Source organism: Pangasianodon hypophthalmus, chromosome 6 (assembly GCF_027358585.1).
Source record: "Pangasianodon hypophthalmus isolate fPanHyp1 chromosome 6, fPanHyp1.pri, whole genome shotgun sequence".
NCBI classification, from domain to species: Eukaryota; Metazoa; Chordata; class Actinopteri; order Siluriformes; family Pangasiidae; genus Pangasianodon; species Pangasianodon hypophthalmus.
The window spans coordinates 9,150,247-9,176,801 of record NC_069715.1 but is presented as its reverse complement, the minus strand read 5'-3'; the positions used below and the strand labels follow the sequence as shown (position 1 = coordinate 9,176,801).

The 26,555-nt window shown below is 38.8% G+C and overlaps 2 protein-coding genes across 3 annotated transcripts; one reads left to right on the top strand and one right to left on the bottom strand.

The window, feature by feature from the left end:
- Positions 1-1,947: 1,947 nt before the first annotated feature.
- gan (gigaxonin) lies at positions 1,948-18,489 on the bottom strand. 2 transcript variants are annotated; one of them, XM_053234653.1, is made up of 12 exons: positions 18,389-18,489; positions 18,028-18,261; positions 15,974-16,088; positions 15,543-15,893; positions 14,146-14,366; positions 13,000-13,121; positions 10,997-11,109; positions 10,612-10,764; positions 10,368-10,504; positions 9,833-9,967; positions 9,617-9,726; positions 1,948-6,749 (listed from the first exon to the last, which is right to left on the bottom strand). In XM_053234653.1, the coding sequence occupies exons 2-12, from the start codon at positions 18,225-18,227 to the stop codon at positions 6,568-6,570; spliced, it is 1,839 nt and encodes a 612-aa protein (XP_053090628.1). In that variant the 5' UTR covers positions 18,228-18,261; positions 18,389-18,489; the 3' UTR covers positions 1,948-6,567. The 2 variants fall into 2 exon arrangements, with proteins under 2 accessions (XP_053090628.1, XP_026783579.1); XM_026927778.3 differs by having other exon boundaries at positions 18,028-18,477.
- Positions 18,490-21,217: 2,728 nt separating this feature from the next.
- Positions 21,218-23,028, top strand: tmem243a (transmembrane protein 243, mitochondrial a). The gene is made up of 4 exons (XM_026927775.3): positions 21,218-21,680; positions 21,780-21,830; positions 21,941-22,045; positions 22,278-23,028. The coding sequence occupies exons 1-4, from the start codon at positions 21,603-21,605 to the stop codon at positions 22,398-22,400; spliced, it is 357 nt and encodes a 118-aa protein (XP_026783576.1). The 5' UTR covers positions 21,218-21,602; the 3' UTR covers positions 22,401-23,028.
- The last annotated feature ends 3,527 nt before the right edge of the window (positions 23,029-26,555 follow it).

Below are 26,555 nucleotides of genomic sequence, written 5' to 3'. Positions count from 1 at the left end.
ATTGTCTGTATTTATCACGTTGTCGTTATAAGCGGAAAGACAGCACGCCGACGAGAAACTGCGGTGCACCTGGGAAAAAAAAAAACGAATTTATGCAGAGCTGCTTAGCCAAAACTAGACAGATGTTTCACTTAGTTATAGTCAGCAAAGCAATGTTCATCTGTGTTTGATAGCTGTCATGAATACTAAAGTTTCAAACATGCTAGGCGCACCAACAGAGATAGAAATGTAACGTGTTTACAACAGGAGCAGATTACACAGGGTTTTCAGTGCAGTCCGTGTCTCCTGCATGGAGAAACGGAGGTTGCTGTAGTATGATTTAGTCCTGAGGGAGGAAGCAAATTGCGAAATTTCTGGAGAGTTGCAGTCATACACAAAAGGAATGAGAACCAGTGGAATAAGGAAATTTCTCGTTTAGAAAAGAAAGCAGACTGTAACAGACAGAGATGCAATTTAATTGGTATTTTGAAACAGACAGCTGTGAGTTAACCATCTGATCATACACCGTGACTGAAACCACGACACCATAACAACCCTAGTCCTGACAGACATAAGCTTGTCATAAATCTATTTTTGCTTTTCATTTATTCATTTACTATGAAAAAATAAGAACTCTCTAATCTTGGTCTTCTTTCAGAGAAATATTCTGACAGAATCTGACGTACTTCACCTCCGTGATTACCAGCCACTGTGTCTGATCCATTTCGACACGCTTGAAACGGCACAAGATTGCTCAGGAAGCCATCCAGTGCAATCTACAAAGAACGGTTACTAACACTCCTTAAGAATGTGGCAACATCTTTTCCCTTGACGTCATAACTGTCTTCAATCGTGGGACGCTGAGGGATAGATGAGCAACATTAAAAAAAAAGCCGGATTTGATGAAATTTAATGTGTCAGCCCTTGTTGCGTCCACACACCAGCTATACCTTAGCTCACAAAATCGCATTTCATATCAGCCAGGGAAAGGCAATCCTTATCTCCTCTCTAATTCACTGCTGCCATGAAGAGCAGATGTTTTGTTTCAACTTGCATTCATCTTTCTAAACCCAAGGCCTTCATTACAAACAGTTACACATTACTGGCATCTGAATGCTCCTCTCTAGACTACTTATGCAGTGGGAAACTTTACTGTAACATATACCGTGTGTTGTCTTTACCTCATAAAGGCAATGATGTCATGACACCAAGCAAAGATACTAGCTTGATTAGTACCCATGAGAAAGATCTTAAGCGCTCTTGTTTTGTTGACAGTCTGAACTGCGTGTGGTTGCCGAGACAAGGTGCTCATGTCCCTGCTGGATATACTCTGATGATAGACTATGCAGTCCCACAGAGCCCAGGCTGAGGCAAAAAGCACTCCATACCACTTGGCATTCTCGGCCTGGCTGTCATCCTTCCCAACCAGGAATGAATAAGACTTACCATATCATGCAAAACGATACCAGCCAGAGTGACCTAGCACTTTGTCACATGGCTGACTGTGGCACAGGAAGCAGACCACAGGAAGTGTTTTGTTATGGATGTAAAGAGGCTGTGGACTGGACACTGAAAAAAAAAACCAAACAAATGTTTAAACTGTCTCAATTTTGAGATTAGGATGATCTGTACATAGTTCGCACAGTGTGCCCTTTTTCTTTTTTTTCCAGACCACCCACTCTCATTACTCAACCTTACCCATGAATTGCTGCATTTACTCTGAAAAGATTTAGGTCTGGTTGGGTTTTTTTTGCAACATGTAGTCACAAGCCACAAACAGAATCACATGTTAGAGTAGACAGTGAAACAAGCATCTGTTATGACTTGATCAGATTGTGGATCTTTACAGAAAGCTCCTACTATATGCCACTCTTTATTAACACACACACACTAGACAAAATGCAGTAGTCATATAAACACATTTTCAGGTTAGTGTGGAAAAAAAAATGGCACAAGTGTGAAATGTCAGACTGTGTATAAGCAGGCAGTGCCTTTATTCTGTGTATGCTCTTTACAGGTTTACTCAACTAACTTGACATGATGTATTTATGCCAATATTTACGGTAAAATTGTAAGGGAATGTTATACCCTGTAAACAGATCTGTATAGGATATTATTGTATATACATATATGATTATCACTATTATAAGAAGAAGAACAGGAAGACAAATTGGCACACATTAAATAAAACAAAACACAACAAACAAAACAATATCAAGCATTTCGGATGACATTTTTGTCCAGTTTGCATATGCTTTAACCCATGGTTTTGTTCAAATAGCCCCAAACTCCTTTGACCTCACCTATGAAATTCATTTACAGGTCAGATGGGTTAGCATTCACATCAGAGTATAGACACGTAGACATGTCCGGTCTGCTCTGTGTTTCACCCAGACGGCTTTGGGCCGTAGAGGATAATTCCCAAGCTCCTAATGTAGGGCACTAGAGGCCAGATTGCCCCAATCTGAGCTTCATCACTGTCCCAAGTCACAAGAACTCCTGTTAAATTAACTCTCACCATGAGAGCAATTTGGTTTTAATGATTAATGCCACCATCTTCTGTAAACCTGTTGTGTTAATCCCAACCGTTTCTGTAGTACACACACACACGACATGCAAACACTCATATGCAGTCTTTTCACAACAAATGACTCAATCTGTATGAGAGAATATTTTCTAATGACATACAGCTTTGTTTGGTGGTCACTTTATTAATATTTGTGTCAAAATAAAAGTAATAATACAATAGTACCTACTCATTTACCACCTGCCCAATGAACATCATCAACCAAGATGAGATGAGTAAAGATGGAATTTTTCAGTACACTCTGGTTAATATCGACTGATGTGCAAACTCATCCTCGGGGTGCCTGTGTAGGTACTGTGTGAGAATCCACCTCTGACTTTAGACTAAGGGTGTAATTATCCAACCGATTTAAAAGGCAATGACTAAAATTAATTAGCAAAAATAGTCCTTCTCTACATCACCATCATTCACAAATTATCGGTAGGCTTACCCCAGATTCTGTCAGAGGCTACTAAAATGAATTGTATCATATAGCAGCAGGTTCAGTGGCATCGCCAAATATCGAATCGCTGCTCTATGACTTGAAATTGTGTCGTATTGAATGAAAGCCTGAGGTTTACACCCCTACTTTAGACCAGGATTGTTAACTTGTGGACCATGGTACAGATGAAGACGCAGCTAAGTATTTAGGCTGAACCGGTACTAAAAATACTGATACGTATGAACATATTGGCTTCTGTAGCAGCTCCTCTGCTGTGGTTTATCCTGTAACACACATACACTATATGGTCACAAGTTTGTGGTCACCTGACCCTCACACCCATATGTGGTTCTTCCCCAAACTGTTGCCACAAAGTTGGAAGCACACAATTGCATAGGATGTCTTTTTATGCTGTAGTGTTAAGATTTCCCTTCACTGGAACTAAATAGCCCAAACCTGTTCCAGCACGACAATGCGTCTGTGCACAAAGTGAGCTCCATGAAGACATGGTTTGCCAAGGCTGGACTGGAAGAACTCGAGTGACCTGCACAGAGCCCTGACCTCAACCCCACTGAACACCTTTGGGATGAACTGGAACGTCGACTGCATCCCAGACCTCCTCACCCAACATCAGTGCCTGACCTCACTAATACTCTTGTGGCTGAATGGACACAAATTCCCATATCCATGCTCCAAAATCTAGTGGAAAGCCTTCCCAGAAGAGTGGAGCTTCTTATAAAGCTTATAAATCTGGAATGGCATGTTCAAAAAGCACATGTTGGTGCAATATATATGGTCACATGGCACATATGGTCAGGTGTCCACAAACTTTTGGCCATATAGCGTATATGTAAAATTATTTAGCTTAAGGCAGCTCATCGGACCAGAGACGAGTTACTGACAGCAGTTCAGACAGGAACGAGATTTTCAGATTTTCATAGATTTGCAATTTATTTACCCTCTCTGGTCTGATTAGCTACTGACGACATTAAAAGATTCTGTTTTACTTTTTAGTTTGAAAGATGAATGGACAAAGAAATGCAGGCTTATTCTTTCTGCATCAAATTCAGAATAGATGCATCTCATCTGTTCAGAGTCCATGGTGCTAGTCAAAAGCAGTAACGTGACATACTAGTATAAAACAATACATGCTTTGAAGTAGGGCTGGGCAATATAACAATATACGATGAATTATTTAACAGTAGGTATTGTGATATCTTTTTCTAACATTATTTAGTACTAGTTACAAACTGATTAGAAGAAGCTGATTTGGTGTTAAAAATTTTTGCTGGTTTAAATGCTTAAAATCGTAAAATATTAACAATTTTACAGATTACAAAGACTTTCTACCTTTCGGTCTTATTTCATTTTTTAAATAAAATTTTATTATTATTTTAAAAAATCTTAATTTTAAAATTATAAAATATAAATTGTAGAATTTATTTATTTTCTCCTTCTCAGTTTTAAGTAATTCATTTACTCAAGACATAAGATAAAATCTCTTTTTCCTTATTATTATTTTTTTTTTTTACACAACACTACTGTTTTGATGGTAGTTTTTTTTATATATAGTGATACATATTATGCATCAGAAATGGCTTCATGTATTTTTCTCATATGGCCCACTCCTACTTCGAGGTGTTTTATTTATAAGCATAAACCATTTATGATTAAGCAATAACAGACAGGTATTAAAAAGTAAAAGTCGTCACCGTTCAGACACGTTAGTTGCTTATTTGGAAGCAAGGAATTTTCTGTAACTAGATCTTCACACATTTTAACTGAAGGGTCCAGCGTGTACTGTAAACAATGGCACATGAAGGAATGTGTAGTGTGTTTTGATAGTTATCCTATGTTTGCACATGCACGCACACATTGTATGGTTAAGTGCTGGGTGTGAGCCAAGTTGTCAAAGGTGCATACAGCCGTTCTAGTGTTACATTATTACACAAACCCTTGCAGAGAGGCGTCCCTACTGACTGCCGAAGCATCACACCGTGCTTTAACAATTTTAGAGCAAAGGTCAAGGCTGTTTAACAGGAGATGAGGGAAGGGACGTTATCACTGATCATGCATAGTGAGGAGGAAAAACATATAAATAATCAAGCCAAATAGTGATAAAGTATAGCATGTACTATCTTGTAGATAGCTTCTGCATATCAAGTCTCTGGCTGTGTTTTGCATGAAGATGAGAGGGTCAGGTTAAAAACAGAGGTATGCACAATGAGACTGGGAAGAATTGCAATAAATTCTTCGAAAACGATGCAGGAGTGTTACACAAGCCACAGATAGACTCTCAGCTCACAGACACCTGAGTCAACAAATACATGATCATGAAAACACCACGCCATTGTTCATACCTGAAACACAGGAATATTATACGTCTTACACAGATTTTTAACCCAGTGCATGATGAACATGTAGAATTTATCAGCGCTATCTCATTCCAATAATCATAAAAAAACATTTAGTCTTATGCTACGAGTTCTTTAGTGCAATGAAACAGCCTTGAATCACAAAATAGTCGTGTACGTAGAAGGTGTGATCATATAACGTTATATTAGGAACACCTAAAACAAAGCTATCACAAATGTTTGCTTAACATGAGTTGTTTCTATCATTGGGCAGTCGTGTGTGCTTACGAGTTTCTCTAGAAGCCAATCTGTACCGATTAGAATAGACAGCAGCAGCTGTGACGCGCACACAACAAATGGGGTCACCGGATGCCAAAACGGTCTGCAGTGACTGGAAAGCCAGTTCAAAGGTCACCCTCAAAACACACAGCGACTTATACGTGAGTGAGAATCCTTGAGTACGATTTTATCAATACAGGAAATACAGTTCCTACTACCGGTTATACACATGTAGCATGCCTAAGCCCTACTGTAGTGTATTACATGGAAGTAACTCCAGGAGGTATAGTGTTAATAATGAAGTTAATAATGCTATACAAACAATCTCCACTGCTAAATATGCACACTTTCATCCATTTCTCCCAAATACTTTTCATACTAGACTGACATGAGGGCTAATATTTTCTATATCTCAAGCTGTGTTTAATATGGGCTAAAAATACACCACTGTTCCCATCATTCTTCTCCTGACAGTCAAAAGCTGTTCCCATCAACAGTATATCCAAGTGTAAGACAATTCATAAATTATTAAATAAAAAAAATAAAAATAAAAAAAATAAAAAACGCAGTCAATCTGCCTCCTCATCGTGATCTACTTGTCAAAGCTATCATATGTAGTAGTGCTGGCTTAAAAGGCAAAAGGCAGGAAGCAACAACCTGTGGTCAACTCTAAAAACACAGTATTAACACTAAAAAAAAGCAGCTAAACTGCTACATATCAAAATGACATTCAAATCCCTTACAGTAAAAAGAAGTAAAGAAAATAAGACACATTCCTTTAAGAAGACATGAAACAAAGTGGACAAAATGTCCCTACACAGCTCACTCAAGTAAGCATCCTCGCCTAAAATCCAGCGATTCCCAAGCGCCATGTGTGCTTTTTTTTTTTTTAATTTACCCAATCAGCAAGCAGAGAGAAGATGATTACATGGGCGTGGATGTGCACGTTACATGGATGGCACTCGGATCCGGAACAGGCCCTGTTTCAGCTGCAGCCGGAACAGCTTACAGTTAGCGATGCGGAGAGGAGCACAGCCGGTCTTACACAGGTCCGAAGGCAGGAGGGGGCGAGTCGGGTGCCAAGTGCCTGTACTGCGCCGAAACTCTCGCACGTAGTCGTAACTGGTGCCTGCACACACAGTGGAAGAGAAGCCTTAAAAACTTTACAGTAACATTATCATCCTGAGCAAAAAGGATTTAAAGGAAAACTCCACTCTGACACAGATTAAATATTTGTGATGTGTTTGGCGATTCTGGTGCTAGTTTGTTGCTTGGTGCTGTGTTTACAGTATTCCAGTGAGAAGTTAGTGGGTTGTGTGATGCGCTGATGTCACAGGGTGACACTGCTAGTGACTTTCAATGTCATATTGGTGAGAAATCCAACACAGACAGCAAACGCTGGACTCAAAGTTCCAGAATGCAATGCAGCTACAGACACAGTTGAGCTGAGATACGGAAGAGGCTCGGCTTGGCTAGTTGGTGATCTAAGAGATGACGGGCGCAGTGGTGTTGACAGCGGTGTTTGTGTGAAAGTTGAAACTATTGGAGTTATTCTGTTGGACAGACTGATGGACTAAAGCGCTGCTGCATCAGTGTTTAGCAGAGATGAAGCAAGGGCTAAATCTCAGTGGCACCTCTATGAATTTGATGAATTTGAATTTGATTAAAGATAAATCTAAAGATTAATAAGCAAGTCATTGAGGGTGGATTTTTCCTTTAAAGTCATATAAAAATATTTTAAAAATACTTTAAAAAAAAAAAAGCAATATTTCTTGTAAAGCAAATGGAACCAATCATGAGTAACAAATTCTCCTTTGAGCAAACGATGGAGCAAACATTAATATCTGTTCATGTCTATTTTTAAATAAAGACCATGTTTACAACTCTGAATAAAGCCAAAGCGTGCATACATTTGAACACCTAAAATATCAACGTCTCACTTAAACACTGAACTTCATTTCACATATTGCAGTCTATTATGAGCTTTTATCAAGAGGTCGATTGCTTCACCGAGTGTCCTGGCAAAAACCCCTAGGTGATATTTATCTAGCTCCAGCTTCCTTGTAGCGTTATTGAGCTTAGTGCAACAGCCAACCACTACTACATTCAGTACAGACTCTGCACAGAACAAGAAGAAGAAGTACAGCACTAACGGAAACAATTAAAACAATCAAAAAGAAACACCCATCAAGCAGCAACTAAAAGCAAGATTATAGAAAAGTTTTGAGCTGCCTCTACTGAATCTGCACCTCTGCTGAACAGTGGAATTTTATTCCCTATTGCTAATGAAGACACGCCTCGCTTGTTGGTTTGGGTTTAACCTTTGCGGAATACAGTCTACAACTGAGGATCTGTCAGCATGTCTTGAGTTATACTTTAAAATATCGGTATGAAACTCTGGTGCTGATACAGTAAAAACTTCATGAGCTGGCTTTAAGAAGTTTCAATTGCTTTTCTGTGTTTTGTTTAGGAATCTAGTGGCTGAATTTTTAACATGCCAACATCTATCAATAAGCTTCCAACCGGTGAGGTTTTCTGTATTAGCATAACATAGCAAGACATAAATTAAATAGAAAAAATAAAGAGAAAAAAGTTTACATAACACATACAGCAAGGTTTTCTCTGTTGCCACAACAGCAATTATTCCTTCATTTAAAGCTCGTTTAACAGTCATAAAAATCTAAGTCTTTAGTGATTCGGAAAACATCTGTGCCGTGATGTCTTAAAAAATTCATAAAGATCTAATTACTACACATACTTCAATTTAGTAATGTTACACAACTTAGTTAACATGCTCATAATGAGATAATCACTCAACATACACTCTTATCGAACACCTGGCATTTGTTTTATTACAGTTTAATTATGTTTAGAGGCGCGCACACACGTACACAAGGATTAAAAAATAAGGATTATTAAATTAAATGTTAACAAGGATTAAATAAGGAGTTGCATAAGGAAAACAAATAGAAAATAGGTATTCGTAACTATCTAAATACATTTAGCTTTGTGTTCTCTTTGTGTTCAGATCCAATTGAGAATCTAACGTAGGGCTTTACTACACGCAGTTGTTATAAAGCAGTTAAAGGAATACTCCAACATTTTTAACCTAATATCTATCCACTGCATCCGTAGCATATGTGCAACTACTACAAGAGACCAAAACCGAACACGTTTCTCTGTACTTTCAAAATTAATTAATTAATTAATTAATTAAACAGGGAAACCAGTTTACCTAAAAGTTACTTATAATGGATGTCTAAGGGCAGTTGATGGAGCTAAACATTCAAGTGAAAAACATTTTTGTAAAACACTTTCATGAATTCTTCAGTCAAAGGCTTTTTTTCCAATTAAGCTACAAATCTGTTTACTTTGTGCTTTTATGTTACCAATAAAGTCTTAAACTTGCAAGTGCCTCAGTTTCTACATGATGGCACCACAGAACCTTCGGAAAAGTGGAAGTAAGCAGAATTACTTTTTTACTGAGTTGGCCAAACCTCTATAAAAGCTTTAGTAAGACATTTTCCCAAGTCTGTCTCATTGTAAGACTTTTATTATTATTGTGTAACAGCCAAAGGCGTTAATTTATGTTTAAACATTTATTGGTGAGATGCCCTTACAACAACTGCCCTTAGACTCTCACTGAAACGATTTTCCGTTCTTTTCTATAGTACAATGGAATCTTGGTCAGGGTTGTGGTGAATCCAGAGGCTATCCCGGGAGCACTGGGCGAATACACCCTGGAAGGGAAGGCAGTCCAGCGCAGAGCATTTTTCACTCATGTATATCTCTACTTTATTTGGAATTTCAGATCTTAGCGTAATTAAAAATGAGTGGCCATGAGAGTCCATTTGCTAAAATACATGCTTTTGGACCTTGAAAGTGAAGATTCGAAGCTAAAAGGGGTATCTGAGGTTTCATAAAAAGAAACAAGTTTGCCCAGAGAGAGAGAGAGATCATAATGTTAGAAAAATTGGATGTGTGTCCCGAGCTTACCCGTGTCCAGTTCTCCTACCACATATATACTAGCCCCAATGGGAACAGCACCATATACGAATGATGATGTGGTGTGTATGCACAGATTCTGATCGTCGAGCAGCACCCATCTGTAGGTTTATAATAGAAGCAAGAGATTTACAGGAATGTATTTCATTATATAACATAATGTATTAATAAGAAATCTTTATGAGACTGTCACCGTGAAAAACCCACCTTTTCAACTCATCATGAAAGAACTCAGATTTGCAGATAGTCATTTGACTGGACTCGGGGTTGTCTGCGTCTCTGCTCCTCACTCCTCCAAACACATAGAGCTCCTGACCTACACCACAGGCCACGGCGCCAAACCTGTGGCCAACATCCATAACTAATGTTAGCTTCTCTGGAGTATACACAAACACAATCGCTCAAACTGAGACAAACGGAAACAAAACATCATGTTCTTGTTCTCCAGTCTGCCTAAACACACAAGCACACAATCACTAACAAGAAGATCCGGTCATTCCATTTTCTAGTATGTGTACATTTAATAATGCATTTTACACAACATAGATGAATATTAGGAAAACAAGACACAATATTAGGAAACAAGACAAAGTATTATTGTTGTATGAAATATTATCAGGATATAATCTGATGCATGTTCCCCTTTTACCCGAGTGTGTCAGTGCTTCCCTTTATACTAACACTACTTCCATTTTTGTAGCATTTCAACACAACCAGTAATTTTCTCTGCATGTTTTTCTACCTCCTCTCCTTTAGAGGGCAGAGAGTAGTCCATTGCTGAGTCTTGGGGTCGTAACATTCCACAGAGTCATAAATTTTCCCGTAAGACCCTCCTCCCATGACATAGAGCTTCTTCTTCATTGTAGCACAGCAACCAAACTGAAGAACGAGACAAGCATGCATTTGTGTAACACTGACCAGTTGCGTGATTAAACCACTGAATCACACTGCAACACCATACACACTGCTGTGTTTTTCTGTCTCACCTTCCGGACAGTAGTCATGCTGGTCTGGGTTGTCCAGTTATTAAGGTGAGGGTCAAATACTTCCATTGTGAGGAGGACTTCAGTGTCCTCATTCTCCCCACCCAGCACATAGATTAGTCCATCCATCTCAGCAATACAGAAGTGCTGCCTCGCCTAACCACACCAGAAACAACAACGGTCAAACACTGACATCTGGTGTTAAGCTACGGTTTGTCTTTTCAGATCTGATGCAGCCATGTTGTTTCACCATGCAAGTAGAAAAGCTTGTGTGCACTGCCCCTAGTGGAGGTAACACAACTATTCAATAAACAGGAAGAAGCTTTTACATAAAATGGAAAAGATTTTTCCTGAAGGTTAAGCCCTTTGTTGGTGTTGCTAAAGATACCTGGTTCATTGGTGGAATATGCGTCCAGGTGTTAGTCTCTGGGTTGTATTTCTCTCCACTACTCAACACAGTCTTGTTTTCATCCATTCCCCCAATCGCAAAAAGGCAGCCATCTGATCAAGGGAACAGTAAACATGAACCTCTCACGAGGGTACAATGAGTATTTTCTTCGCTCTTATTAGTGAACGGTATTCACTGTAATTACTAATAAAAATTAGCATTATAAAAATCAGATTTTATCTTTCCACCAACAGTAGGAAAAAACTCCAAGTGACATACTACAATAAAAAAAAAAAACGGCCATGCTGCTACTTTCGCACAGTAAAATCCAGATACTTACTAGATTACTTGTCAAATACACAGTCTTTATCTCTTGTTGTATTGCAGTGCTTCTCTCAGTAGGTGAGTAACAATTATTACAATACTCATGTAACTGAGACAATAACCTACATTATCATTTAATATTTCTAACACACTGTATCATTAATCAACAGGTAGAACTTAGACTGTGCCTAAGTCCAGGTTCAGCTGATCTTCGTGCTAAAATACTTTTATTACTAGTATTTCAAGTACTCTCAAAACATTAGTACTAACATTAGGACAAACAAACTCATTTCTTCTAAGCTAGCTGTTAAGAGCTACTTTAATCCTTAAAAATTTTTTGAGGGGAAAAAACTTATGAAATTATGAAAAGCTTTTTCATGAGAGCCACTACATAATGGGAATGGGATCAAAACAAGTTTTCAATATACTGTACTGTGCAAAAATCTTAGGCACATGCAAAGAAATGCTGTAGAGCAAAGATGCCTTCAAAAATAATGAAACTAAATGTTTCTACATTTAAAAAAATACTATAAAGAGCAGCAAACAGTAATAAATGAAGCAGCCTGAAAAGTGTCTCTTATGTAAAATGCTGCTTTCTTTACTGACATACAAACATTTTTCTGTAACATTTAATTTTGTGCTGGAAAACTAATGTTTGGAAATCTAAAATGTTTTTGTACTGAATCAATAATATAGAAGACATAAAATAAAAATCTATAACAAAGTTTGTACTAAAAAAAAAAAATAGGGTCCCTAAGACTTTTGCACAGTACTGTACGTTTCTGTTCTAATTGAGAATATAATTAACTAGTTTAGTCTACACTGTTATCTAGATAACTAACTAGTCTGGTTATACGCATCTGAGTTGAGGCAACAGCTGGTGGCAAAACAAAAATGAACAGTCGTACTCAAACTGCCTTAATAACTCAAAATACATATCTATTCAGATTGAACAAGTTATTCTGGTGATGCAGAATAAGCTAGTTATTCATGCAGAATGCTGAATGCTTTGGAATTAGTTTGGATAACAATAGCAAGTAAAAGAAAAACACAATGCAAATAACTTAGGCCCTGTATCGGTTAAGCCATCAATAACTAGCTGAAATACCGTGCAACAGGTTCTGTGAATGAGAAAACCTGCTGAGAAGAATCATAGCTATAAGCATGCAACACTCAAAAAATTCAGGGCATGAGAAGGGGTGGACTGCAGCTAGTAGTCCATCAGGTGTGGTTTTTCACTTAAATAAATAAAGGTCATTAGTTATGGTTAACATTTTCATTAAATTATACTACTAGTTCTCAGATCTGCGTGCAGTTTTAGGTAAGAGGAATGTGCTGCAGCTCCTGTGTCCTCCTACCCAATTTAAGCTCCCTGTGTGTGACATCAGATAACGATCATTTGACTTTGATGGATAAGAGCACCCAAGCACACAGGTTAGACAGGTTTAAGAATTTGCATTTTGTCGAGACCCAGCACTGTCAGGCCCGGGCATTCCCACCCTAAGCACTGGAGCTGTATCAGCATTACCAGAGATATCTTCAAGAGCAAGAGATAACAGAGATATCTTCAAGAAAATGATCATCATTTCAAGATATTCTGCAGAGGGTGTTTCTACATAAATAATATTCTGCATAAATACACGAGAGGAATGAAGCTCTGTCTTGAACAAGGTACTGACCGGCAGTGACCACCCCATGACCAATTCGTCTCTCATTCATGGGCTGCAGATCGATCCACAGCTGCCGGTTCCTGTCATAAAGAGGACACATGCAGCGTGTCACTGCAGATGGTTTCCGAGTGCTGAACAGGAAACAGAGCAGAAAACACACTCAGTGTGAGCAGACATGAAGATGATAAAAAATTACACTGAATATAGCATTGTTATGCCCTATTCATGGACTGACACCTACAAAAAGAAAATAAATAAGACTACCAAGACTAGTTAAGGGACAAAAATTAGCACTGTGTCTGTATTTCAATAGAAAAGAAGACACAAGTGGCGTGTGAATATTTATTCAGATATCCTTCTAAAATTTCACACTATGATTTCCCGCACAACTAAACAAAAAAAAAAAATCAACTTGTCTCAGTTTCAAATAATGAATAATAATCTACTTATACCTCACAGTGATGAATTATTAATTCTGACCCAGAGATGTTGATTCATTTTCTAAACCAGCTGCTCTGACAGTAGTTCAACATGTATATGCTCGTTCTAGCATGCTATCATTTCTATAGTAATTTACACAGGAACGTGCACAGGGGATGCTATACAAAAATGTATGTTAAACATTATAAATCTTCTATAATTATTGACATATTGAAGTTTTCTGTGAGGTACATGAGTAATTAGCATTTCTCAAAGAGTCTCCAGTGCCAGAGTCAGAGGAAAAGTTGTAAGTTTGTTGTGACTGTGAAGTCGGGAAATTCTTCAGGACAGAGGACTTTGCACTTTCTTACGGTTTCTCTGCAACATGACAAGATACTTTCCTTTTTTTTTTTTGTTTATTAAAGTACAATAGGGTGTTCTTTGATATTTTTAAAAATGTAGTCATTGGTAAATTGCTGCAGTGTAAGAGGAATAAAACACTTCTGGATTATTTTTCCAGAACAGCACACCATGCTGTGTTTTGTTCCTATTAAATTTCAAATATGAACGATTTTTAATGAACGATTTTTAATGACAGATCTTGGTAGCGAAATCAGATTTGTTTTGTCAGTTACAATACTGGACGTGATCAGGGTGAATCCAGGTTTGACTGGCTATAAACGCTTCACCTTGTCGTTGCACCATGTTCTGATTGTGGCTTGTTCTAATACTCACGCCCTGTCCTCACCCCCTGCAACGACGATGCACTCGGAGTAGCCGCGGGGCTTGAAGGCAGCGAGCAGTGCCTCTCCTTGCTGCGCTGCGCCTCTCAATGACTCCATGCAGCACTCGCCAATCACCTCCCTCATGAGCGGGTCTCCCACCATCTGCTCCTGCAGGTAGCTCTGGTCCAGTCCCTGCACCCACACTGCAGACATCACCTCCTTCATGTGCACCTACATCCAGAGAGCAGGAGGATTCAAATACATACGACTGCACACATCACAGCAAACATCTCAACTAACAACGGATATTCCTAGAATCAGAGATCTGATTTTGGTCTGTTGGAAGTTTGGGTATCTTTATAAAATGTTACACAGGTCCTATATATGTTTCAGAATGAGGTTGCAGTTTGCTGACATTGAGAAGGCATTCGACAACAGATATATTTGGTCCTGGAAATGTTTCTATAATAGCAGAAAGATGTTCTTGGAACATTCTGAGAATGTCAGAAAGGATGTCCTTTCTGTACAGTATGAAGCAAGCAGTGATTTTTAAAGGTTCAAATGTCAAATAAATTCATTATTTCTTTACTGTCTGCCTTGCTACTGTGTTTTTCCACTGCCCAGACTACTCAACAGCTCCCCATAGTGGCAACTAGTGAATGCATTAGTCAACTAGTCCATGCAATCCTTATTTGTCCCCATATCTACTCCTTAATACATAATATTTTCATTTACATTATTACTAATCTATAATAATTAGTTCTGCTCTCGAGCTAGGAAAGACAGCCTTCCCTTCCCTTCACTGTAGAGCAGAGCAACAATCAGAGCAACATTATTAGCTTATCATGAACATTTATCTGTCAGTTCATGTACATAGAACAAGACAGCTAGAACACGTACATAGAACAAGACAGCTGTGGTGCTAAAAGAAGCATGTGACAGCCCTCGTCCTCTGAGATGAGGGGCAGCCTGTTGTGCTATAAGGGAACCGTTCAGGACTAAACTGAGATAAAAATAAAATAGAGGTTTGGCTCCCAAGTGGCTCAACAATAAAGCATTCACCCTATCATCAGGAAATTGCAAGTTCACAGCCATCTGTGGCCGGAAGCCAGGGGAGCAAAATTAGCCGTGCTCTCAGGAAGGGAGGGATGGCATTGCTCTCTGTCCCCTGTCAATCACAGTGACACTAGCCAATCGTGGGCGTCTGTGAGCTCATATATGAGGAAGAGGGCAGACAGCACTTTGGTAGCTGTCGTACGACAGGGGAAAGCTGGCTTGGAGTTGGCAGATGACCAAAGAGGAAAGAAAATGGGGAAACCCTAACCCTAAAAAGTTTTATTATTACTAGTAATAATATTAATACTATTATAATATGTAATTATTAATGACAGAGTTTGCCTCTCTCACCCGACGGGCCTCGATGTCGTGGCCGAGCCAGCGCACCACGGCCTCCAGCACGTACTTCTCATTACCCACGTTGAGTTTCTCCATGGCTAACACCTCACACAGACGCTCGGGCGGCAGCTCGCGGAACTCCTCCGTGTCCACCACGTCCCTGAAGTGCGTCTGCAGGTACTCGGTGGCCACGTGGTGCACGTGGTGCAGGCAGTAGTGCAGGGAGAAGAGCCGGATGCCAATGCAGTTGTCCGCCGTGATGCAGCTCTCCAGGAACTGGCAGCACAATGACTTGAGGTCCGTGAGGAGCAGCATGTCAGCAGCCTGCACCACGTCCTGGATCGTGTCCTCACTCAGAGAGATCTATAAACAGACAGGAGGTTTGACATGCTTTCCTGACAGCTGCTTAGTAACACACACATCCAGATAATCAAATACATCACCTCTCCACTGAATATGTAGTCCAGGATCTGCTTCATGATGGGCATAGAGATGCCCTGCAGCTCGATTCTGTATGTGGAGCCATCCTCTTTGGGTGGGTTGTAATTTAGCTTGGTCCTATAAATTTGTAAACATGGTGGGAAAAATTGAGCAATTGGTAGCATATGCATGATTACAATTTTGACACATTTCCAAGGAAAGAACGGAAAAGTGTTGTTTACTCCAAACTCACTTATAATCGATGTCTAAAGGCAGTTAAAACACACTTATCCAAAGCATTTTTGTATAATACTTTCCTGAATTCTTTGATCAAAGGTTTAAACCTCTATAAATGACCACCGTGCAGATGGCACTACTTTTTCAGATGAATAACATTCACAGGGACTTGTATACGAGACACTTATTTCTATATTAAAAAAAAAAAAACAGAAAGAAAAACATGGAATTGTTGATGTAGTGACGTTGTCTCTGACGAGACATTTATTTAGCATTTACGGAAGTTTCCAGTGTCAGTGCTTTGTAACACTCAACACTAAAACTGTAACTAAGTTTTCTGACATGGGAAAAAAATTAGGACAGAGTTGTTTGTTCTGTTTCTCAATAACATGATAAACAGCATTTTTAAAATTTGACATCAAGACGTGAAAAAAAAAAAAAAGAGAGATGTTGGTGAGGGAACGTTAGTGATAACAGGAACTAACATGCCTCGCTGACGTTACATAAGATTAAACATAACGGATAAATCATATGAAATGTTATTCTTTAATAAATAAAGGATAGTTAGCACATTTCTGTGGTATAAGAGGAATAAAACGTGCCATTTTTGAAAAACGGTAGTGGCATCTCACTACCCTGTTGTTGATTATTTTGCTATAACTGCACACTCTGTCACGTTTTATACTCTACAGTGTGTGCAATTACAGGAAAATAACACTTGCCCTAACATTTCCGTTATAAGCGAGTTTTACATAAACAGCTTTTCTGTCCCAAAGGGATGCAGCTGATAGGCTACGTAAGCAGTGCATAGAAATTAGGTTGAAAAACAGGTTGTTCTTGAAGCTTAGGAGTACGTAATATGCAGGATGGGAACGTGAATAGTCGCGACAAGATATAAAGATATGAAACGTGACTAACAAACCCTGCTCCTGGAGCTCCAGTAGCCTAATAGGGTTTCTCTCCACCCTGAACTGACACACCTGATCCAGCTCACAGCCAGTAAACAGTGTGTTGTGTTATAATGTAACCTCAACAGGGTTAGGCAACCTATTTTGTTTTTTCTTTTGTTTTTATTATTTCAGCTCTTATGCATCATGCCAAACCACAACAAATAGTTTTTATGTTGGTTGCTGCACAAGTGCATAATCAGCTTGCATGAAACCCTTTCTTCTTCAGTGTTTATCACTGAGACTTTGTTTCTATCAAAAGCTACACCACGTGCAAGAAATCCTTCCATATGAGCCTGAAGGAAAGGTAGAGAAGTGGAGTGTTATGACACACCCTGTTGCTGCTCCAGCATGTCTTCACAAGCATGACTAAGGCCTCATGCTACAGTGTTATGCAAACCTGAGCACCACTTAGAGTGTAACACCATGTCAACACCACCATGTAGCACACTGTTATGGGAGATGTAGCCTAGATGTAGACAAGATGTAGGCAAGATGTAGTCTACATGTAGGCTAGATGTAGTCTACATGTAGGCAAGATGTAGTCTACATGTAGGCAAGATGTAGGCAAGGTGTAGGCAAGATGTAGCATAGGTGTAGCCAAGATGGAGTCAAGGTGTAGCCAAGATGGAGTCAAGGTGTAGCCAAGATGTAGCATAGATGTAGACAAGTTGTAGTCTAGATGTAGTCTTGATGTAGGATAGATATTGGCAAGATGTAGTCTAGATGTAGTCAAGGTGTAGCCAAGATGGAGTCAAGATGGAAGCAAGATGTAGCATAGATGTAGACAAGTTGTAGTCTAGATGTAGTCTAGATGTAAGCGAGATGTAGGCGAGATGTAAGCGAGATGTAGTCAAGCTTGTGACATTTTCCTGGAAATGTCTTTCTAGTACCTGATATATGGACTTGCGGCTGCCAGGATATTTTTCTGCACAGGGATTTCTTCTCCGTCCAGGACCAAAACAGCGTCCTGAAAGCTGGCATCTTCTCTGAAGGATCGCAGGGATCTTAAAAGCTTCTGGGAATGCTGTGGATCCGAGACAACTGACCCCGGATCAGCCTCAGCTCCAGCCTCTGCCCCGGCTTTCGACATTTTCTCCAAACTATCTAACTAGAAAGAAAATTACCTATAAAACATTAACGAGGACCCATAACATGAGTAAACAATCTGGATTAAAGTGCAATTCGCGTATATTAGCTAGTGTTATAAATAGAACGAGTCGTATAATTAGTTTTTATAATCTAATTCCCCACCTATGACTTCATGCTCCGGGGAGGATTCTCTAGTCACTGCTAAAGCTACACGAATGTAAATACAGCAACTTCTTCTTCCTCGTCACTTATTACGGGTTATGGCGGAGTGGAGAGCTGCTTACCGCCACCTGCTGGCCGAGAGTGCAAACAGCAGCCAGTGTACACAGGGCTCAATAGGATTTAGCACACGAGGGAGCTAGAGGTCTTTCATGGGTCAATAAGGTGAGTTTAGATTATTATTATTATTATTAATATCATCAACAATGATACAATGTAAATGTGATTATAAGTTTTTTTTATTAATATGCCTAATGCCTATGTCCTAAGACCATAAATAAAATCCATCCTTCATATTAATCTTTAAAATTAACATCAATGCCATCCAAGATTTATTTTGTAATAAAATTCTGCCTTGACCTTTTTAGTTTAAAGTTCTTTCCTAGATCTGTTGGTCTATTGAAAGGTTAACTTTAGTAAAATGTTTCCTACATTACACACAATAAATCGTCTGACTAGCTCCTGATTCATTTCTGCCTAAAGAGAGCGATGCAGCAGCGCTTAAAGGCCTGAGCATACTTCATGCAGAGACAATGCATTTGGGTGGCTTACACAAAGTGTGACGTGATGGCAGAACAAGCAGATGTCATACAGAGGGTTCGCTCACTGTGTCGTGCACAGGGCAGCTCTGTGAGCTCTGAGGATGATCAAGCTATGAACTAACCAAGCCGATTCATTCCAAGATGAATGCCAGGGAGGAGCGGTCTTCTTCCTGTAGTTGTAGGAACCTGTAGAGTATGCGAGAAGGTGGTTTGGTCTTTGTGCAACCCTTGCAAAGGATGTTTTCCCACATTATCCTGTATGCGGAGGCCTTTAGTCTGTCTAGCTCTCTCATCTCCTCATCTATACACTCTTCTCAAACAGATCAGGTACAAAAGCTTTCATGCTAATATCACCGTCAGTGCCATTACACTTGTCATCCTGCAGATCACTAACTAGCCGAGCAGAGTCTACGCCGTAACTCAGTGCAACTGTGGCGCATAATTGCCTTGCATTCTGGAACTTTGAGTCCAATGTTTGCTCTCTCCACTGCTTCACATTACTGATTTCTCATTAATGAACATCGCTGGAAAATAGTGAGAAAATAAGGTCTTTTGCTTGTTTTTTTTTCTGTTGATGATTGTTATATCTGAGATCACTGAATTTTTTTGTTCTTCTATTAAACAACATTGTACCTGAGCTAGCACTGTCACCCTGTGATGTCAGCGTGGTACACAGCCACCAACTTCTCAAAGAAATAACAAAAATACAGCACCTACCATCATATTAGCATGAGAATCACTATCACTGTGAAATATTGGTGTGTATAAACATATTTAATGTTTCATGGTGGGGGTTTTCTTTAATTTTTCAGATTTCCTTGTTTGTCAGTTTCTTCTGATATCTGATTTTTATTGTAAAAGATGATGATACAGTAACGCCTTTAAAGTAGCAAAATGAGAACCCTATTTTCATTTAATGAGTTTCAGATTTTATATGAATTTTTTTCTATAAAGCAGTGTGAAATTGTTTTACATCATCATTGTTATTATTACCATTATGCTCTGCTGTGATTTAGATTTCTTCAAATTATAGCACTGGAAATAGCTTCTGCTTGCCATTCGTGCTTGCCATTTTTAAATATTTATAACTGATTGAATAATCAATCATATAAAAAAAATCAGTCAATAAATAATTCATTAACTGTTTCATCCTTGTCAGTCTAGGATCGAACCCTGGAGCCTGCCAATGTGAGACATCAGCACTACCTGCTACACCACCAGGCATTATTAAAATTTGATTCACAATTATTGTAATGCAATGGATCTCACTAATGTTGTCATTTTATGCTACTATTTACAGTTTCCTGGCCCAGAAATGAGCTCTATCCCCATCTGGAATGAATTTCTACCTCTTTTCCTTAAAAGGCAGTTAGTTTTCAGGGGTAAATAAAGGTCTCTCACAATAACTAGGGAAATTTGCACACTTGTCATTCAAACCATTTTGTATTCAAGAACTTGCAAGACCCTGCTTGAATTGTATCATCTTTCCTGATGAAGCCTCAGCAATCATGGCCACAATTGAAGTCAAATCCAGGGCTACTGAATATCCAGGAGATCCTGCCCGGCCTCAGTAGAGCACAGGGCTACTGAACGTCCAGGAGATCCTGCCCAGCCTCAGTAGAGCACAGGGCTACTGAACGTCCAGGAGATCCTGCCCGGCCTCAGTAGAGCACAGCGCTACTGAATATCCAGGAGATCCTGCCCGGCCTCAGTAGAGCACAGGGCTACTGAACGTCCAGGAGATCCTGCCCGGCCTCAGTAGAGCACAGGGCTACTGAACGTCTAGGAGATCCTGCCCGGCCTCAGTAGAGCACAGGGCTACTGAACGTCCAGGAGATTCTGCCTGGCCATTCTAGTGCAGATGATGTTGAAGAAGCTACAACTGGACCTCCAATCATCTTCTTCCATTTAATAACCCCTCCATTTACCAATTAATTTCCTTCAACAGAAATAAGTTTTGACTCTATGACGTTACCTGGTGACTAACACTGTAGCAGTTGGGGGCGTGGTTTAGCTAAAGTCAGAATGGGTAGGGTGTGATTTCGGGGAGGAGCCAAAAGATTGACAGGTGATGCGGCACACCTGTATTTTACACTTATGTTTTCTCTCTCAGAAAATGCTGAAGGTGAGCAGGATAAACAGTGACTGAACTCCTAAGTGCTGTGTAGGTCTTATCAGCAGCTACATGTGTATGTAATATATAATATTAAAATTAATAATATAATATAACAAATATATTTGTTTAGCACAGAAAGTCTGTACTTTGTCCATGGCCAGTGATGAGGCTTATGGGTTTTGTAGTACCCTGGACTACAGTGACCTCTAGCACTCATTGTAACATCACATAGAGTATTATGATTATTTTTCTTTCCTCTAATAACCTTTTAAACATTAAAACAATCAGTTTATTTAGAACAGAATTCACTATTTAGGACATTCCTTTTCTTTCTTCAGTGGTAAAAAATTATGCATGTGTGTGTCTGGGCAGAGAAATGCATTTTTTTCTTGGAAGAACGATGGAAGCTGGTGAGCCTCATGAGTTCAAGGGGCTTGGGGTTGGGCTCGGGGATTAGCCGGTGCTCATGACCAGGATCTGAGAGAACTCAGCCCTTAAAATGGACGACCGCATCAGACGAAGCTATGGCACCGAAATGTCAGACAGCAGGCTACTTTTTGGAGAAACATCTGCCTGGGTGAGCGATAGAGCGCTAGAGAGATCTTATACTATACTAAACTCAGAATGCAGAAGAAATTCTGGTTGTATGTGAGACACAAATGTTGTTTTCTTCCAGAATCGAATCGTCAACCTTACTGTTGGTGGATTTACATCTGTTTTAGTGATTGTGAGTAAATTATTTTAAATCTAAACTTGGAGACATGATTAGTTTACATCTGAAACTGCTTGAGGAGAGAATCTTAATATGATTATCTGGTATATTTTATTCTTCACAAGGTAACCATCATCAGTTCATTTGTCTTTCCTACACCTGCTCCAAATGCTCTAAACGTCTTCTTTGGGATCTGCATCATCATGATCTGCTCTTCAGTGTTGGTTCTGGTTAGTACTGATAACCTCAGCTCTTTGATTCTTCTCCATTTGGGTTAGGATATAAAATATCAGCTGATTACTTATGATAATTATCACAGGTTCATCAGACAGATCTTTCACACTGAGCGCCATTGTAATCTCTTTAAAACTGTAAATGTATTATTCAGTATCATGTCATTTGATTATTTAAAAAAATCTTATTATTATTAGACCAATTAACAATACATTTCTTAATTTGCAGATATATTGGTATCGCCAAGGTGACCTGGAGCCCAAATTCAGACACCTCATCTATTACACCATAGCCTCGATCGTCCTGCTTTGTTTATGCGCAAACCTTTACTTCCATGATGTTGGGAGATAACCATTTTTCATACACCTTAAAACTATAAAAAAAAAACGTTTGTCATCTTTTTCACAGCAATCCAATGATTCGTCATGTATGTGAGTAGAGAGAAATTCAGAGTAGAGAGAATTCATATTATAGAGAAAATTGAGAGCTTTATCTTTAACCTATTTAATTAATTATGCTGTTTGACACATCTAACAGAAATGAATGTATTTATGTATAAGGACAGAATGTATCTACACATAGCTCACTGTCAAACTACACTGTTTATGGTAGATTACCTTAAATATGTACAGATGGATGGCAAATTAAAGGAAAAACCTGAGTAAATGAGTGGAGAAACAAAATGAATACAGATGCTTCCAGATTGATGTACTGCATGATACAATTAAGCAATGAACATGCTGCCATGCTCTGTGGAATGTAGAAAAATGCTGAGCAGGCCCACCTGACCAAGTTGGATCAAGAAGACAAGAGGAAAAGCGCTAAATAACTTTAAAAGAGGGTTCATTATTGTGGCACGGATGCAGGAGCTTCAGTTGCAAAGACTGTTGGCCATTTTTATTCTGGACTGAATAGAAACAGTGACTAAAGTAACATCTGCATTGGGAAAGACATCTGTACATTGGGTGCACATGCAATGACTGGGATGTTTGTGCAATAGTGTAAAGAAAAACAGAAACACAACTGTTCTTGAGGTGACAGAGGATGTCAGTGGAGGTGATCAGATTGGCATATATATATATATATATATCTATATATATATATCTATATATATATCTATATCTATATATATATATATATATATATATATATATATATATATATACACACACACACACACACATGCACAAATATATATATACAGTACTGTGCAAAAGTCTTAGGCACATGCAAAGAAATGCTGATTAGAAATGCTGAGCAAAGATGCCTTCACAAATAATGAAATTAAATGTTTCTACATTAAAATAAATACTATAAAGAGCAGTAAACAGTGAGAAATGAAACAAAGTCAATATCTGGTATGACGATCCTTCGCTTTAAAAAAAAAAAAAAGTAGTCTCAGGCACAGTGTGTGCAGTTTTATAAGGAAATGAGCTGTAAGTTTTGCTGAGCATCTTGCAGAAGCAGCCACAGTTCTTCTGGAGACTTTGACTGTCGCACTTGCTTCTTATTTTTGCAGCAAAATCCAGCAGCCTTCATTATGTTTTTTTTTTGTCTGAAAAGTGGTTTCTTATGTAATATGCTGCTTTCTTTACTGACGTACAAACATTTTTCTGTAACATTTAATTTTGTGATGGAATTGGATGTCTAAGACTTTCGCACAGTACTGTATATATATATATATACACACACACACACACACACACACATATATATATATATATATATATATATATATATATATATATATACATATATATACATATATATATGTATGTACGTATATAGTAGTACAGACTCAGTGTATAAGACCAGTGTATAAGCCCCTCATTACAATGATTAATGCACATTTGGGAGTTCAGTGGTGCAAAAAATTCCACGGTGATACAGTAAGATGAGTCATCTTTCACTATAGTCACAACAAGTGGGTGGGTGCGTGTGTGGCGAACACAAAGAGAAGCCTGAATGCTCGACCCCTACAGAAAGAGTGTTTCTTGGCTCTGTTGTGATGTAGGGGGCATTTTGAATGTTTTGAGTTCACTTGTCCCCTTGGACGAAAGGGTCACTGCAAATTAATACAAGGTACAAGGATAAATTGACTATCATCCAACATTCACTAACATCTCATCCGATTAGAGAACAATTAAATGCCATACCTGTTTGCTAAGAAAAATCCTAAAACTGGTATGGTAAATTTGACTATTTCACTCTTTTACTCGCATTTATTGAGACTGTCACACTCTCTGTCTCCCCTGATTGACTGCCAACTCTTGCCTGTCACAGTGCACTTGGACTTCTTTTGTGCCTAAAATGAGCTGGCTTGTATGTGACGCAACATTGTTTGTGAATTACTATTACAGGATTGCCAGGGCTACTCACAGCAGCCCCAAAACATCATATTATACAGTACTTTTTCATCATTTTTTTTCATGGTTAACAAAATATTTTATGAACTGTAGCTTTAAATTGACTTAGGAGCTTAGAGTAATTTCCCTGCGAAATTCTAATTTTATTGTAGTTGGATGCTTTTAATTATGCAATATAATCTGTAGAGCTATTTTAACTGCAACTGCTTAAATATAATACTATTTATACAAAGGTTCCGGTCCACTAATTTGATTGGACAAGTGGCGTAACAAGAGTGCTGATATTTAGTATAACAGCACTGTTGCATTTTAGTGTTTGTATCACTCTGCTTGTCTGTGTTCGCTACATAAAATTCTACTATGGGCCGTCAGTCAGTATGTGCACTGCATGGCAACACACGGTGCTCTATTTTTCCATTAACGGCATACAAATAAACACAATATTTGCCCATATTGTGTCTGAAATGTCTGAAATTTCTTATGAATTCTTTATGAATTCAGAGGTCTTATATTTCTGAAAGCAATACAGAAATCCCAAGCTTCATTGTTTGATTCTTTTAAAGACCACAGCGAACCTTTAATATCAAGGTCTGAATTTAATTAAAGCCGGGTTTATGCTGTCGGCCTGATTTTGCTGTCGCAGGCACAATCGTACATCACAAAGGATAATCACTGGTCGTGAGCTGAGATCGGTCGTCTGAAAATATTACAGTGTCACTCAGTGTCACCGCTTCTACGACAATCAGCTAAAACCTACCAATATGATGACGCCATATGATTACACAAAACTCACAGGACAGCTACAAACACGATAGTGGTGATGGCGAAACGTAGGGCAAAGAAGTGCAGTTTGTTGAGTTGCGGCAGCGGATGGAATGTCTCTATAATATCTCATCACACTAGCTAATTAGCATGCAAACACTCTGTTCATAGAGTTTATTTATTTTACTGTTATGACAACGTGAAACTATTTTTATGCTTTCCAGTTGAAGAGCTACAAGCCTGTGCTGTGTCGCTGCGCCCTCAGTATGGCAGAACATTGTAGCTATATTCATCGTTAACTCTGATATGAAAAACATATGTTATCACACATTCTGCTACAGAATTTTTTTGGGATCATCTCGTACAGCATGACAAGTAATAATCATAAAAGACTATGGGATTGCACAGCATAAAACTGGCTTAAAGTCCCCGTCAAGTGCTGATGTAATTTCCCAGGGTGGGACATATTGAGTGGCTCCTCCCCCTTTTTAAATAGCCAGTAGTGTTTAGGTTACCTCACAGCCTGGGCTAAGCTGTACTTGACAGTTAGTACCGTGGACGCGAGCCTGAGCAATACCACATTCTTCAAAGTGAATGAATTCAAGCCATTTCCTTCTTAACCACCTTACAGTTGGAAAACTGAATAAAACGTGCATGTTCGAACAGCCAAAGACACATGTACGACCCAAGCTTGCTGATATCTCTCCCCCAACAGTGGCAACTCTGGCAAGGTGATTTTTATAATGTTGGGGGCGGGACTTCACATTCTAGAGAGCATTTGATTGGACAGCAATCTGATGAGAAGCTGAAGTGCAGAATTTATACACTCCTGGGCAAAGCCCAAAATGGCAAAATATTAAGCTTTTAATGGTCTTAACAACAAAGCACTGGTCAGGCAATTAGCAAGAATTAAACAAACAGATAAATGAAGTTAGTATGAGAAACTTTTCCCTTTGATTTCCCTTTGAACTGTTTAAGTCGAAAATAATAACCAAATAATCTCTAACTTTTTATTAGAAAAAAAAAAAACACAGAAGATATTTTTTAAAATTTTGTATACCCAGACATGTTAGTTTGAATTTTACCAACATTAATTATTATCATGAATTTCCCTGTTTCTAGCTTTTCTCAGGAGCTTTTCGCAGGAGAGCATTTGTTTCATTCTTGCTAATTTTCTGACCAATGATTTGTTGTTAAGATCATTAAAATCTTAATATTTGGCATTTTGGGCTTGGCCCACTTTTTTGCTCAGGAGTGTAGATAAACGTAAGGCTTACAAATTCATACTAAAATCCACAAAACTTCAATTTTGATTTCATGGGGACTTTAAGAGGAGTGATGTCACTAAAAGGCCTGCCAGTGAGAGTGCTCTGTTCTG